Genomic DNA, 15,826 nt, shown 5'->3' with positions numbered 1-15,826 from the left:
CGAGCCTACCTGGGGCTGAGGGAGCCCGCTAGCGGCGCCGCCCCCCCGGCGGGGCTGGGGATCACCCTGATGTGCCCCAACGCCCCAGTTCCCGCCCTCGGCCGCGGGACGGCGGCGAACCCCGGCCGGGGGAGGGGCTCTCGTCACCTCTCCCCTCCGGCCGCGATTCTCTCGCATCACAAACTATCGCGGCGGACAGTCCCCGCGCAGCGAGCCCCTGGCTACCAGCCCCTCACGGCTGCCTGCTGCGCCGGCACGAGACGTGCCAGGCCGGGGCAGGAGGCGCCAGCTGGAAACTGAAGCGAGAGCTGTCACCGTCACAGCCCATGACACCGGGCTCGGCGGCGGGCGGCAGCTGATAGGGGCGCTCCCCAGGGCGCGGTGCTGCCCGCCCCGTTAAAAGTCCCCGCCTCAGGGGGCGGGCACGCCGGTGCTGACGGAAGCCAAGATGGCCGCGGCCACCTCTGAGCTCCTGACGGGATGGTGCCTCTTCGGCCTGGCGCTGCTGGTGAGCGGCGGTCGCCCCAGGCACACACCCCTCCTCTCCCCAGGGCAGGCGGCACCCCCGACCGCCCCCCCGCTAGTCCCGGCCGGGCCGGTTCGGCTGCGCCTCGTTCCTCGGCCTCTCGCCCTTCCAGCGCTGGGCTTCCCGCCTGGTCTCCTCCATCGGGCCCCCCAGCCCGCCCCGGCAGCCTGCGCTCCCCTGCAGCTTCTGCCGGTGCTGCCGGGCGCAGCAGAGCCCAGACCCGCGGGTGCGGGGCTGCCTCGCCCTCCTGCCCGCGTCCCCGCTTCTGCTTGTCTGTGTTTCAGCCTGTTCCGCGTGTGAGCGCTGCTCCTGTTGTTGCTCGGGCTGATCTTGGCGACGCTACAAAGAGTGAACTGGGACTGGTGAATGTAACACTGATGCTTAGGGCTCAGGTGCAGACTGGGTTGATGCTCTGCTGGTCATCGATACCAAGATACAGGGTCTAACCTGTGTACCTGCTTTTTGACGTCCTTGTAACTCAGTTATCTTTCCCTGTGTATTTCAGGCTATTCTTATATTCTGCTGGGTTTACGTGCGCAAGTATCAGAGTCGGCGGGAGAGTGAAGTGATTTCTACCATCACGGCTATCTTTGCCTTGGCAGTTGCTCTTATCTCATCTGCACTACTACCAGTGGACATCTTTTTGGTTTCATATATGAAAAATCAAAATGGTACATTTAAGGTACGGGCTTTTAAAAACGTTAACTGTCTCTTCAAAAGAAACACTTGTGTTAAAAGATGTTCTTGAGTTGTCAAAGTGTTTAAAACCAGTGCTAATACCTGTTCAAGTGCTTGGGTTTTTTTGAAAGGTGGCAGCTAGTACTGTGAATTCAACACTGAGCTCTGTTTGTTATTGGAACTGAATTTCAGTTTGCACTTTTATTCTTTAGTTTTGATACTCATTTCCAAACACTTATTTCTTCAGTTGTGCTAAAAGGAGTGTGTATGCCATCCTGAAGATGCCAATAGATCTCTAAATGTTTCTTTTTAGTTCATCATAATGGGGTATTGTAGGATGGAATTTGTTGGCCCATGGTTCAAAAACAGACTGTATTGCCCATTTGCAGTTTAGGATTATTATGATTGTCTCTTTTGCCATCTTTCTCTTATCCTGGTACTGAAACATTAAGAATTACAAATATTTACTGTGTTAAGCTACCTATAATGTAGAGCTTGCGTTAATAAGCACTTTTTTAAAGCGGGAAAGCTGGAGAAACCGTTGAGGAGGGGAATATGGTAGTATCTCTTCTTGGCTGATGCTGTCTTAACTGAACTACTGTCTTTATATACTTAAACTGTAGGGGGTTACTATGCAAAATGAGTTCTTAATGAGATGAGTACTTACTGCAGTCTGCTCTTAAGTATTACTGTAAGTATTCTTCCCAGCTTAAAAAACTGTTTTTTTAGTTATCAAGGAGACTTCTTGAAGGTAGTGAACTAGTGTCTTTGTGAGGATGCTGTTGTTAGAAATGAGTCAAACTGGAGCATATTAATAATTTCAATAACTTGGTTGGATCTATAGTAAGAGACAATCCTGAAACAAATGGGAGAGTGGGCAGATGGTAAATGCCAGCACACTAGTCTTAGGCTGTTTTCCCTTCTAGCCCTGCTTTCAAAGGGAAACCTAGGTCCTTGCTAGATCCTTGATAATGCTTGAGAACTAGCTTGCAGCCACTACAGTGCCTTTTAGCTGGTGCTCATGTAAATGCAAGTCATAAGAAGCCTTTAGAATTGTGCTGTGGCGTGATTTTTGATGTGCTTATCACTCAGTGGTAAACTGGTGAAAATAGTTAAGCTATTGTTCAATGTTATCATTCAAAGTTTGTGTCTTCAGACCTTGCTTGTTCAGAGTTAAAATGGATATAGAAGGTGGAAGAGATCTTTCATATATCACAATGCTAGCAGTTCAGTAAGAATAATATGGAGTATTAAGTGTGTTGAGCCTGACTAACTAGAGAAATAACAATGATGTAACTAGACCCAGCTGAAAAATACACATCTGGAGACAAAGCAGAATTTACTGTTGCAAAGGAGACCTACTTGTTAATATATGCATTCCCTGGTTTGAGAAACACACCTGTGAGGAGAATAGGAGACCAAATGTTGTCATGCAGTCACTACAGTCTTAGTTAAGGAAGTGTTATTAATAGAAGGAAAATTACTATACTTAAAATACTGCTATTCTTGGGCTAGATTTCTTTCTTAACAGCCACATGCTGTGATGTGATATGGGATGGATAGATTCTGTTTGAAAGCTTGCTCTCAGGTAGTTTTCATTCTTGTGGTAAAGCTTTTACATCTTTCAAGTACCTTTGCATATGCTTCTGAGGTTTCTTGGTCCTGCTTAGTTCTAGATGCTGCTGGTGGCCTGTTGAAAAAAATTGCTCCATACTGCCTTGCAGAAGAATTCTTCCTTCTCTTTTAAGGCTCAGCTAAATGAGTTTATACCTTTGCAGCAGAAACATGACCATGATATTAAAACATTTGATCTAACACAAGTATGAAATTGTGATACAGAAATATTAACATGGCCTTCCTGATAAAGGGGAGTGGGTCTGAAGTCATAACCTGCAAACCTATACGTAAACCAATAGCTTTATTGATATGTCTATTTCAATTTAGGAGTAATGTCAAGTTAGGAGGTTGACAGCATCTTAATGCGACATCTTCATGAAGTGTTACTCGGTGTTAAAAGCTTTAATGTGCTGTGTTTCTGCTACTGCTTTACAAGTAGAACAGACTGGGTTGGGTTCAGAGAATTTCCAAAAGTCTACTGCCTTTCCTCTGGACCGTTCTTTCAAACCCAGCACCTCTAAGGCCCTATATCTGATGCTGGGGTCTGAAGGGCTATGATTCTGGCAAGAATCCTTTGTTGTTTTGGATGGCCAGAGTGAGTTAAGTCTTCACTAGATTCCTCAGTGAATTTTTGAGATCTGGTAGCGGATGTGGATAATATTCTCTGTAGATAGAACATCAGTTTATCAAAAAGTTTCCAACTTGATGATTTCAGAGTTTATGCCAAAAGAGTAGTGGCAGTTATCCAAATCCTAGGTAAACAATTTTTTTTCTGTACATGCTCTTTTCCTCTATCTCCCAACTGTAATTCTCAGTATCAGTGTTAGAGAGATGAGAAAATCAAGGATGCTCAGCTTACAAGGAAGAAGTACTATCTGTGAACTTTCAGTTCATTTTTAATGCATCTGACCCTACTATCAACTTGTAGATATTCTTGAGGTTTTCCTGTGAACAAACTTGTAGCAAACAGGGGGAGATGCATGTTATACTAATAGCAGAGGTTAAATTGAAGGCATAGTCTGATGGTTCAGAGTTCTTATTGTGGATTGTGTTCAGTGGCATTTGAAGGTATGTGTCCTGGCTACAAGGGTTGGCTTAATTGTCTGAAGTGTAGTACCCAGGCAGATAACCCTTATCTAAAGGCTATCAAAATGATGCTGCTTTCTGGATGAATTAACTTAAAACAGCGTTGTGTAGCCCTTTTTAATCCTGTACTCCGAGGTGTCTTGCTTGACCAGGGCCATATACTCTACCTAGATCAGTCTTTGTTAACTTTGATGTTTTTCCATTTCAACAAGACTGTTAAGTTTAACATACTGTTTGTACATCTTTTGGTTAAGACAAGTTATTATCTACTGTAAACAAGTGGCTTGTGGTATTTGGTACCTGTTGGTGTGTGTCAACATATTTTGTGAGACCTATCAAATACATATCTTAAAGTTTTTTATAGTGAGTGAATTGAACGGTTTTGGTATTAGAAAGTTTTGTGCAGTAGTTGTGTAGTCCTTTAGGAAAGGAGCACTGGTGCATGGGCTTGGGTGGTCATTATTCCTAAGTACAATAGAATTCATTGCAACACCACCTTTTCTAGAGGCTGGGGATTACTTTGGTTCATAGTGCTGATAAGTAGGAAAGCAGGCTTTTGGTTCTAGTACTAACCAAAAGAACCTGAGTATTACCTTGTAAGTGAAGTCCTGATGGTATTCACTGGCATTATTTTTATCTTGAAGGCTTTGACTGTTTGCATTGACAGTGCTTTAGTTTGTGCAATGGACTTCAAATACATCCAGTTGAATCTGATATGTTTGATCTGAAGGCTTGTTTGATTTATAACAAGCACTTAGGAACAGAAAACCTCACCTAAAGACTCTAAGATTGCTGCCAGAACCCAAGACCTCTGGGTCTGACCTACAAGTCTCATAAATATTTAAAACATAGCTGATGCTGTCTTGCAGCAGGAAGACTGTTTGAAACAAGGATGTTAAAGACAGCATGGTGATGGTACTACGCTACTGTTGATGCAGCAGAAGGCAGAGAAGGTGATGAGAACTTGTCTTTTTGAAATATATGTATTCTTACTTCTACATGAAGTTAAAAGCCAGTGGCATTTCTTTCAGTTTGCTTAGATGGAACACCTCACAAACTGTGGGTGTCTGCCTAATCTGTTAAAAGCCAGTTGTCTCCTTAATTCAAGGAGTAGTATGTGTTTAATGGGAGATCCTTTCTGCAGATCATTCTAATAAGATGTTTTGCTTCTTGGAGGGAAACTCATTATGTAGCTGCTCAGAATACAGAACTGCTAAAAATGTCAGATTATTTTAGAAAGGTGTTAGCTGAGAAATCATTATTGACTCAGACCATGTTTTCTGTCCTGAGTAGGAATTACTACTTGTAAAGTAACAATACTTGGCTATAATATTCATGATAGTCTGGTGTGGCCAAGATGCATATTTCTGGATGTTACTCTCCATCTGACAGTCAAAATCCTGACTCTATCTCATTTTGGAGGTAACAGGCTGGAAGATCCAAGACGTAGATATGAAATTTCTGTATATCTAACCATGCTATGACCCACTCTCCATTCTTTGGTAACATATCTTTCTTTTGTTGGCTAAGCTTTGGGAGAGGCTAATCATTAGAATGACTGCTTCATCTACATTTGATGAAACATCACAAATACTGAAGACTGGAATCTTATACCACTTTAAGCTCTATTAAGATACATTGTGGAGAGTGAGAGCCATCTTCGCTGAGTATTCATGAAATTCCTGCAGGGTTCAGTGGTGACAGTAGGAATGTTCCCTTTAACAGGGACCAAAGAGTGGGAAGCTCAAAAATATCACATTAGCTTGTACTGCTTTTGCTTGGGGAAGTTATCTGTACAGTTTTAATAGTACTGTTCTATTGAAATATGTTAACGTAAGTTAATAACTAAGAATATGAATCTTTTGAGGGAGCTTTGCTTTGGTTTTAACATTTTGGTAAACTGAAAGTGTCTTAAACTACCTTTTTTATATCCTTATTTATGTAGCAACATTTTACTAATCTATTTAGTTTTTACACTTTAACTGTATTTCAGTTTCCTGAATCCTTCAACGTGGCTTGTGTAAAGGAATACTTAAGAGTAATAACTTAATGTAGGCCATCATACTCATTGCACATATCCTCACCATTTGTTGATTACCTTATTTATCAATGCAGTGCATTGTTACGTGTATTTTAAAGGTGATATGATGTATGCTTGCTAAAATGCATGGGGCAGATTGAAGTACAGCAGAATAGTACAGTTCCTGAATTCTGTGGATCTTAAGAGAATTTGTGGTCAAATTTTCACATGTTAAACTACTGTTAAAGGTAGTAATGAATTCTCACGGACCTAATCTATTGTGTTTCTAAGGTATTTGCTGTATATATTGTAAGCTTGGACCATAATGGGTGGAGAGGAAAACAGACTAGATCTAGAGTCTGTCCAGATAAGCTCTCAACTGAGTCCTGGATGTGCTTGTCCAGTAGATTCATATACCTACCAATTTGATATATCAGCACTGCTGCTGAGAATGTAAGGGCTCTGACACTTAACTAGGTAGTAATGCTTCTTGCTTTTGATGAGACAGTGCTGGTGTCACTAGCTTTTGAAATAGCTCACATGAACTGGTTATTGCTTTTGAGCTGCTGCTGCTGTGTGCATATGGATAATTTGCCAGTTAGAATAAGGATTTTTACCTCCTTAGTTTATGTAAGTGTGGGGCTTCAGCAGCTTACTGAAAGCTGTTAATAGATATGATATACTGTCAAATTGGCTTGTATTACAGGTTCTTTTTGTGTAGAGTAATGCAGAGTCTGTAAGTTTGGGCACATGTACACAGTGGTGAAATGCATACATCTTTGTTTAGATCTTTGCATTTAAGATATCTCAATAGTTTAATATGCTGTAATGTGCATTTCCTGGTATATTACTCCGGTCCTGTACACAACCTAATTTGAGCAACAAAATGAAAAGCAATTACAGTGTTTTAACATTTGTAATAGGACACAGATGTAGAACTTTACTAATGCTTTTCTGGAGTTGGAGGAGAAGCAGATTTTTGGCAGTTAAGCCCTCTTGTATTTCAATTACTAGCTACCACTTAAACTTTAGGTCTTACTGTTGCTTTTCTTGCTTATTCATGGTTGGTGTTGGTTTTGTATGTCTTCACTGCTCATAGGAGAGACATTTTTCAAATACTTATTTGGAAGTAAATAGTGCCACCTGTGCAGTTCAGTCTTGCTTTTCCCTTAGGCATAATTAAAGCAATGCAGTTCCTTAATTTATAACACTAGGCAATTTAAACACTTTAATATTCTGTGTATGTATGCTTAACTTACTATGATCAAATTCTTTCATGGTGTTCATATAAATGCCTAGAAACTTTTCAGTTGAAATGCTGTGGGGCTTAAGCCTGACAGTCTTCAAAGATTGGGCTTACTGTGTACCTGGCAGACACTTTAAGGTGTTGCTTCTGTCCTTTCTGCTAAAAAACTTTTCAACCTTTCTTTTTGCTGTGTAAATGAAAAAAGTATACTGTTCTACTCAAATTCCAGTTGGATGATAATCTAAGACAGTGAGCTTTAAAAGCTTAATGTAAAGTGGCCTACTGGAAGTCTTAATATAATAGCACGAAAGAAAAGGTAGTGCTGGTTTTGAGATAATAGAAAAATGAAGTGTTTATGGTATGTCATCAAGCCCATATTCCATGAGAGTTTAGGCAGTTCTGAGAGAACTGATAATGCAAGTGTCAAATTTTAAGAATCATGTGCAGTCTAAGTAATATGCTCACTTGCATTTTTCATATGCTCTGTAATTAGTGCATGCATCTTTATAACAACTGAAAGGGTGTGAGCTTACTAGTTTGAAAAAAGCCTATGCATGGAAATTAAAAGCAGCTTTGGCAGTACTGCATTTTATTTTGTCACTAATTCAGTTATGTTGGTGTGTCTCCAAAATAGCAGCTTTTGAAGAACTTTGTTTCTGGGTAACTACTTTCTTGACTGCATGTGGAGTGGATCCCCCAAGACTTGAACAGTTCTGGAATATGTTTAAGCTGTACAGGCAGGCTTGGACCTCTCGAATCAATCCTTAGTTTGGCTGCCAATGATTATGTTACAAAACATTTAGCTTTCTTAAACCAATAGGCCCTCTCAAAGAGAAGAAATAAGGATATGGGCAGGAATTTGACTTCAGCCTTCTGGCTGGGTGAAGTTACCAATGTAGTTAGAGTTGTATTTTCACTTCCATTCTTTGAACAATTCCCCAGGACTGAGTAGCACATTACTGAAAAAGATCAATTTTTTGCACAAATAAGGGATATCAATGCTGTTACATTGAGAGTTGTAGGATCTCAATTCTAAAACTCATGGATGGATCTCTGGCAGTTCTGTGGTAAGATTTGAGATATGTTACTCTAAGAATTAAGGCTTCTAGATCAGAATGTCACTTTTTGAATAGGAACTTCAGGAAAACAGTCTGCCCTTTGGTGTTATGTAAAGAGCTTCAGTCCTTAGACCAGAAACTCAAGACTGATTTGATTAGTGTCTAAGCTCTTCTAGTGTGCATAGTATCAGGTAATTCAATAACTTTTTTCTAATACCTGGTTTAGGATACTACTTTTTTTTAAGCTAACTTGAATATTCATATAATTCAAGTCATGGTCAAACTAAAAAGTAAAGGCTTATACTTCTGATAAGGGAGATGATGGCTTAAACTGTGTGGATAGCTAATAAAAAATAGAAATTTGTAAGCTACAACTGAGTATAGTAAGCTGTTTGCCATTCTTATGTCTAAGTATCACTGCATCTGTATATATGTCATAGCTATTCTATGATAGAAATGCTGTGTGCATTCTGTGCACTGCATACTGTGTCCAGCTCTGGCCCACAGTACAAGAAAAACATGGAGCTGTTAGAGCAGGGCCACAAAAATGGCCAGGGGGCTGGAGCAGCTCTCCTGTAAAGAAAGGCAGAGACAGTTGAGGTGTTCTGGCCTGCAGAAGAGAAGGCTCTAAGGAGACCTTACTGCAGTCTTTGAATATAGAGAGAGGGCTTATAAGAAAGGTGGTGAAATGCTTTTGCCCAGGGCCTGTAGTGACAGGACAAGGAACAGTTTTAAACTGAAAGAGGGTAGATTTAGATTGGACATGAAATTTTTTTATAGTGAGGGTGGTGAGACACTGGCACAGGTTGCCCAGAGAAGCTGTGGCTGCCCCCTCCCTGGCAGTGTTCAAGGCCAGGTTGGACGGGGCTTTGAGCAACCTGGGCTAGTGGGAGGTGTCCCTGCACATGGCAGAGGGATTGGAACTAGATGGATAATCTTTAAGGTTCTTTCCAACCCAAACTCTTCTGTGATGATCTTAAGAAACCCAGTTACCAAGGTATTGTGGGAATTAGCACAACTTACTTGGGAGCTGCCAAAACTACTCAATGTTCTTTTTGGTCTTCCTTTTATGAAACTGCCCTATGCTTATTCCTGTATGTCCAGTCATTTGCACCCTTGCTACCACTCAGTTACACAGTAACTTTTTAGAAGTAGCATTTTTAAAATATGTGTTTGTTTAATGAGTGATTCTCTTGTCTTACTAAATTCAATAGTAAAAGGAAGTGAAGTACTGTAGAGATTTTTATAAGAATGTAGGTCTTGATATACCATTTGTATCTAGACTCACATGCTTGAAAAATAGATGTTTGATACCTTAGAAAGGGCCGTCTGTATAGAATTAATTTTTCTTCCTGATTCAAAGAAAACAAATTCTGGTTATCAAACTTGATTCTGCTCTTTCTGTTGAGTTGCATCTCGAAAACACTTATCTTCATTATTGGACTTTCTTTCTAGAAGGTGTTCCCAAACTCTAGTTTGTGGTGCCATTTCTGTGACTGAAATTCAGTAATATGGGTATCAGTTTCAAGTAGGGTTTTGGGGCTGCTCTTTTAGCAATTCCCAGTGTCAGCTTCACTGATACAAAACTAGTGCTTTTTTGAACTCAAAATGAGTGGATCCTTGACTTTATGGGGTCCCCCTATTAATGCTTTGCACATATTTTCTGAAGAGTTGCAAAAGCAGATGTAAATGTGTTTAATTATAAAATTAAATCCAATACATCCAACTACTGGGCTGGGCGATTCATGCAGCTTAGTTGTTTGTGCATCTTTTCTAATATACCACACTGCTTCTAAGCCTATCATATGTAGGGTTTTGTAGAAGACTCATCCTGAGGACAGCTTTGTCCCCATAAAGCTTTGACTTTGAAGATAGTGTCTACTGCAGTGCTAAGAGTCCAGAAAAAAAGGGCTAGAACTGCAAATAACCATACCTGGTCTTTTACAGAACATTTTGGAAAAAAATCTTCAGATTGAGCTTCAGACTGTAGCTGCATTGTCTGACGTGTAGAAAACAAACATCGGTTTCATAAAAATAGGTATTTAGAGTGTTGTTTAAATACATAGTACAGGACAAAAGTAAATGGTTAGCTTCTAAAAACCGGTATTCACTAATAATTTTATTTCAGTTGTGTGTTGACAATATAATGTATGGTATCTAAGGATTCTTAAACTGGAAAAAAGAAAGCTCTAAGTAGGAGGCTAACAGACAAAGTGAGAGTAAGCAGTGGGGATACTGCTGCAGTGTCTGTCCCCTGAAATGCAGCATGGTCCTTAATTATCTTTGTTCGGTGGATTTGCTCTAACTTTAAATCCCAACACTTAAAATGGGTAAACTGGTTTCTTAATACTTTTCATTAAGGATTTGATACAAGCAGTTTTTTCAGTTCTATAAGAATGCTTTTGAATGAAGTGTTCTTTTGTTTCATTCGATGTTAAATGCCTTTATCCTTTATTTCTAGGACTGGGCTGATGCTAATGTTTCGAGACAAATTGAAGACACTGTACTTTATGGATACTACAGTAAGTATTTTTAACTTTTTCAATTAATAGAACCTCTGAGTGAAGGCATGAAGCTTTAAGGGGTCATACTGGATTATCCCTTTTTGGTTAAACATTAGTCTTACACTTAGTGACTTGCAGTGAATATTTTTTTAACATTAAAGAGCTTTCTAAAAATACAAGTATGCTGAAGGCCAATCCATGAAAATGCTAATAGCTTCAGTTATATTATCTACTGTTAACATGTTTCTTGTGTGTGTGTTTGGAGGTCCATTAAGGGAAACACGTGGTTTTGCTGTAACTTTTATGGCACTTAACATCTACATCAGTGTGAAACTTGCCTACTGTATATAAAGTTCATGCAACTGTGAGTGTAACGCTTGTGTTTTAAGTGTTCAGATTCAGCAGCCACCATATCCAAACTAAAAGCTACTGTAAAGCAGCATAAAGGAGTTGAATCAAGAGTGATAATCCTAAACAAAACTGAAGCAAAAAAATAACTGAAATCACATCTAATGAAATAACTGCTCGCCAAACCTGTGTGTAGTTTGAGATCAGTTCATTTTAGTTGTCCTCATGAAAGTCCTCCTAATGAAGAATATTATGTAAGAAGTAGGTGTAGAAGAGTTTTACCACAGTGTGAGTGAAATGCCTGCCTTGGTCAATGATATGAACAAACTCAGAGGCAGTTGCCTGCTTTTCATCACATTTCCTAAGACTTGAAGTTTTTCTTCTTTGAAGATTATGGGTTGGCTCTTTTGAATGTATCTTTTTTTAGATCAGAAAATAATTCTTTCTAAACAGTGGACTTTTTGGTTAAGTTAGAGTACTTATTGCCTGCCAGTGATAGTGACAAAAACTAGAATGTGCAGTTTCATATTGAGTGAAGCCTAAAGCCAAAAGTAGTAAGAAACTTCTGTTTTCACAAGAACTTTTCAAATACTAGTTTATTTTCCACAAAGATTCTTCACTATAGAATAGTGGAATTGCTTTATATTTGCTTTCTACTCTTTTTAGGTTGCCAGGGTCTTGTTTCACAGCCCAAGCATTTCACAACTCCTAACGTGGAACAGTTCTCAAACTCTTCTGTGGACCATTTCCTATAGATTTGTGAGACTGATGGATGAATTTTTGTAAGATGTTTTGGGCCAGCTGTGTCATCTTAAAGCAAAATGTCTTTTGGTAAATCCTGAAATAATTCATAGAACAGATTTGAACTTAATCATGAAAACCTTCTTTTGGTTTTGACCTGTCTGGACAGGTCTACTTGAGATAATATAGGACTAATGTTTTATTTCATAACATATCCTCCAGATGGTGGTAGAGATTTAAAGATGGTTTTAAAAGTATTTTTCTTTTGTGATCTTGAGGAATGATGCACATTTTCATAACTAGAGCTACACTGGAGTGAATGGTAATAGGTAACTTATTTTTTAGAAGTCTCCACCATTTGTATATAAAACCAGAACTTAATGCCTCCCCTGCATCCTTAGGTCTAGTCCTCTGCTGCTGTTGCACAGTGTAGTGGCATGAAAGCTGAGGAAGTAAGCTAAACATCTCTTTCAGTCTTATAAGATTATTTTTTTCTGTGTATCCTTTTGTAAAAGTATTTAGTCTTGGTGTGATTTGTTTTCATAAGTAAACAGGATGAACGGAACTGAAATCTCCTTTTGTACTCAAGGACAGTGTCTTGGTTTTAGCTGGGATAGATCTATTTTTTTTTCTTAGTAGCTAGAATAGTGCTGTGTTTTGGATTCAGTATTGGGATTTGGTATGAGAAGAATGATAACGCTCTGAAGTTTTTAGGTTTTGCTAAGAAACCAAGGACTCTTTAACTTCCCATGTATTGCTAGTGCACAGGTGCACAAGAAGCTGTGAGGGAGCAGAGCCAGAGCAATGAACCCAAATTGGCCAATGGAGTATTCCATATCATACAATGTCAGTATATAGATGAGGGTTGCTTGGGAAGCTGCTCTCACTTCCGGGATTGCGGTTTTGGGATTCTCTTTTCTGGGATCACTAGCTGGGAAGGGAATGGACTGGGCATCGGTAGACAGGTGGTGAGCAATCGCATCGTGCATTACTCATTTGTATTTTCTATTATTACTATTAGTGTTATTATACTAATATTATTTCCATTATTAAACTGTTTTTATCTCAATCTGACTCTCCTTACCCATCTAACTACCCCATTCCCTGGGGCTGTGGGAGGGTGAGTGAGCAGCTGTGTGATGTTTGGCTGATGGCTGTGTTTAAACCACAACAGATGTGAATACCAGTATGCTCTTATCTACCCTAAAAATGCAGTGATAACTGTATGGATCTTACTTATCTCCTGTAGCTATATTGGCAACTTATAGCATGAATAATTTGTACACTTAAGTCATTGTCCTTCCATTCAAGTCACTTCTAATTGTAGCAAGAAATTGGAGGCTGTGGTTTAGCTGATGTTTTAGAATATTAAGGATTACTTTACTACATTTATTGCAATTTACTGAGAAAGCTGTTGCTACATGTAGAGGAGGGTTTTTTAGAGTTGTTAGTCTCCTTGAACAATGTTCTCTCTCATACCCAGCTGGTTTGTTGGCTAGACTGATAGAAAAGTAGAATGGCTTTGTATTAGTAGAATGATAAATGAAGTAGCTTTCAGAATGAAACATGAAATAACTGTATTTTGAAGCGGGACTTCAGTAGCCTAAAAACTTAGGAAACCAGTTTACTGATTGCTTTGAAGCTGTAGTGGCTTAGTATGTTAATTCTCATAAAACCAACTGTAGTAGAATGTGTCTGCCAGTATTTGAGTGATTGAAGAATGATCAGTGGTTGGCAGATGCTTTAAAACAGCATGTCAGCTTGTGTTTGGAAGGAAAACCCTTTTCAGAAAGGGTTATAATTGGAAACTCTCAACTGCAGTTTCCTCTGTACCACAAGGAATCAGTCTGAAACAACTGACAGTGACCTGGATCTGTTCTATAGCTCTTCTTCCTCTACTAAGTAAATCTTACCTGTTTGAGTTGGCCTGATGTTCCATATACTTTGGTAAAGTTTTGTGAATGGTGAAAGGATGCCATTGGTAGATCCCAGTCTTCCTGTGAGGCAGACCTAGATCTCTTGACCTGCATGTGTTAAGTGTCTCCCAACTGTAGTGTGGCAAGGACTGTCTCCTAGATGCCTTCTGGATCATTTTGGGTCTGTTTTAAAGTCTGTGCTAAACTTCCAATTCTTCATTTCTTTTTTTCTTAAATAGATGTATTAAGTCAACAACAGCTTATTGTATGGTGGTTCCTAGGTTAAAAAAAGGTCTAGAGTAAGAGTTGATCCAAAATAGTACTTGGTATAACTTGGATCGTTTTTGCCTGTTTTGTCTGTTTACTGCAAGTGTTTGATACAGAGTAACTGACACAAGGAATTAGGTGCAAGTCAAATACAGCTACATGTTTTAATGATCTGGTCTGAGGAGAAGACATTCTAAATACTGTGGAAGACTTGCATAGCTGTATTTGACATATACTGTGGAGTTACATCTGTAGGAACACTCTCCTAATAAGTGTGATTTTTGAGAAGCTGTGTGCCACAACATGTTGAAAGCCTGTTACAGTATTGACACCTGATGTGGTGAACTGCTTAACTAACCTGCTTCAAACAAGTGTCTGATGTCTTGAAATTCACTACTGTGTTGTATTCCTTAACTTTCACTGGGGAAAACAAAATGTCTGTTTTTGCAGTCCTAATGAAAAAATGGTTTAAGAAATTTATTAGATGTGAGAAATATATTTGGGAAGAAACACTGATCTTAGGTTTTCTGAAGTAACTTGTGACTTTTCAGCAGAAGTGAGGGAGTATGTTACTAAGTTGCTTAAAACAATGTTTTGTGGTATTGATGTTATACAATGCACTGGTATATGATACCATCAGGAAGACCCTTCTGTGTGCTGGAAGAGACTTCTGTTCATATAATATTCTTGAGCTGCCCGTAGACCCTCAAAAGGATTTGAGACACTATATTGATCTCATGTACTCTGCTTGAAATCTTCCCAGTTCTTGAAGATATTTTGGTTCTTTCTACCTGCTGCATTTTGATATTCTTTGTTCCTGGTGTTGTTCCTAGTTGCCCTTGGATACTACTAGGATAAGAAGAAAACAAGTCAAAACATAATGAAGGGACCATTGCTATAACTTACTTGAAGACTTCTACCAGGTCAACATTTCTCATTGTGTAGGTGTCTTTGTATGCAAAACAGCAGAAAATGAGTAATTTTGATAAGAATTGCTCTCTGAGAAACATCTTTAAAACAAACAGACATTACCAAGGAATTCTTGCTGAAGATTGCTTAGACTGTGGCAGGAACCATTGTTAGTACAGTGGAGCACTTTTCCAGTGGTAGTGCTTCAGGCTTCTGATACACCACAGAAATGTATTTTGAAACAAAGTCTGGAGCTCTGAACCAGAGCAAAGAGCAGTCCCTGGTTTAAAACTAAAGTCCACAGAAGTGCAATAATGAAAGCTGAGACGGTCTGTCATGCCACAAGGTCACAGGGGAGTTAGGGGAATAGAATATCTTTGTCACTTGGTTGATGGGCTGTTTGTTGCTGCAAGATCTTTGAGTTTGAAGGTTAGCTTTCCAGGAATTAAACAACCCTTTTAGTGGGTAGAACAACAGGCAATTGCTTGCCCTTGGGGAGCTAACTTGTATGAGCTGATGAAAAGTGCTTCTCTTCCTTTTTAGTAAGTTCTGAAAAATAAAATTCAAAAACCAGGTGATCAGTCTCTTGTCTTGTTGATTGGAACTTTGCCAAATCTTTTAAAGTTTCCTTAGTAGTATAATAGGAACAACGTTTTATTGCTTTAGCAATATGAGCTATAAATTTAATTTTCAGTTCTAACTAAATTCTCACAGGCAGTTTTAAGACATCTTCTGATGGATGAACAAAAAGGTTTGTCTTGGAATGTTTTTGCTTGGGAAAAGAAAATGCAAAGCTGCTTTCAAATTATTTTTTTCTCTTATAGTCCTATAAAATTACTATGGTAACAAGGTTTTTCAACAGAGGAACTAGCAGAGCTGTCGCAACATTAAGTGTATGTTGGAGTTTATG

The 15,826-nt window shown here is 39.3% G+C and overlaps 1 protein-coding gene across 2 annotated transcripts in view; it reads left to right on the top strand.

The window, feature by feature from the left end:
* The first annotated feature begins 423 nt into the window (after positions 1-423).
* The window catches only part of LMBRD1 (LMBR1 domain containing 1), an 86,893-nt gene continuing 71,490 nt past the window's right edge, over positions 424-15,826 (top strand). For both annotated transcript variants that reach the window (XM_074895825.1, XM_074895824.1), the window contains exons 1-3: positions 424-508; positions 1,032-1,208; positions 10,693-10,753. In XM_074895825.1, coding sequence (XP_074751926.1) covers positions 449-508; positions 1,032-1,208; positions 10,693-10,753 — 298 coding nt within the window. In that variant the 5' untranslated portion in view covers positions 424-448. The remainder of the gene's footprint in view (positions 509-1,031; positions 1,209-10,692; positions 10,754-15,826) is intronic.

This window comes from Athene noctua, chromosome 1 (assembly GCF_965140245.1).
Source record: "Athene noctua chromosome 1, bAthNoc1.hap1.1, whole genome shotgun sequence".
Lineage (NCBI taxonomy): Eukaryota > Metazoa > Chordata > Aves > Strigiformes > Strigidae > Athene > Athene noctua.
Note: the sequence above shows the minus strand (reverse complement) of the source record. Positions and strands in the feature narration are given on the sequence as shown.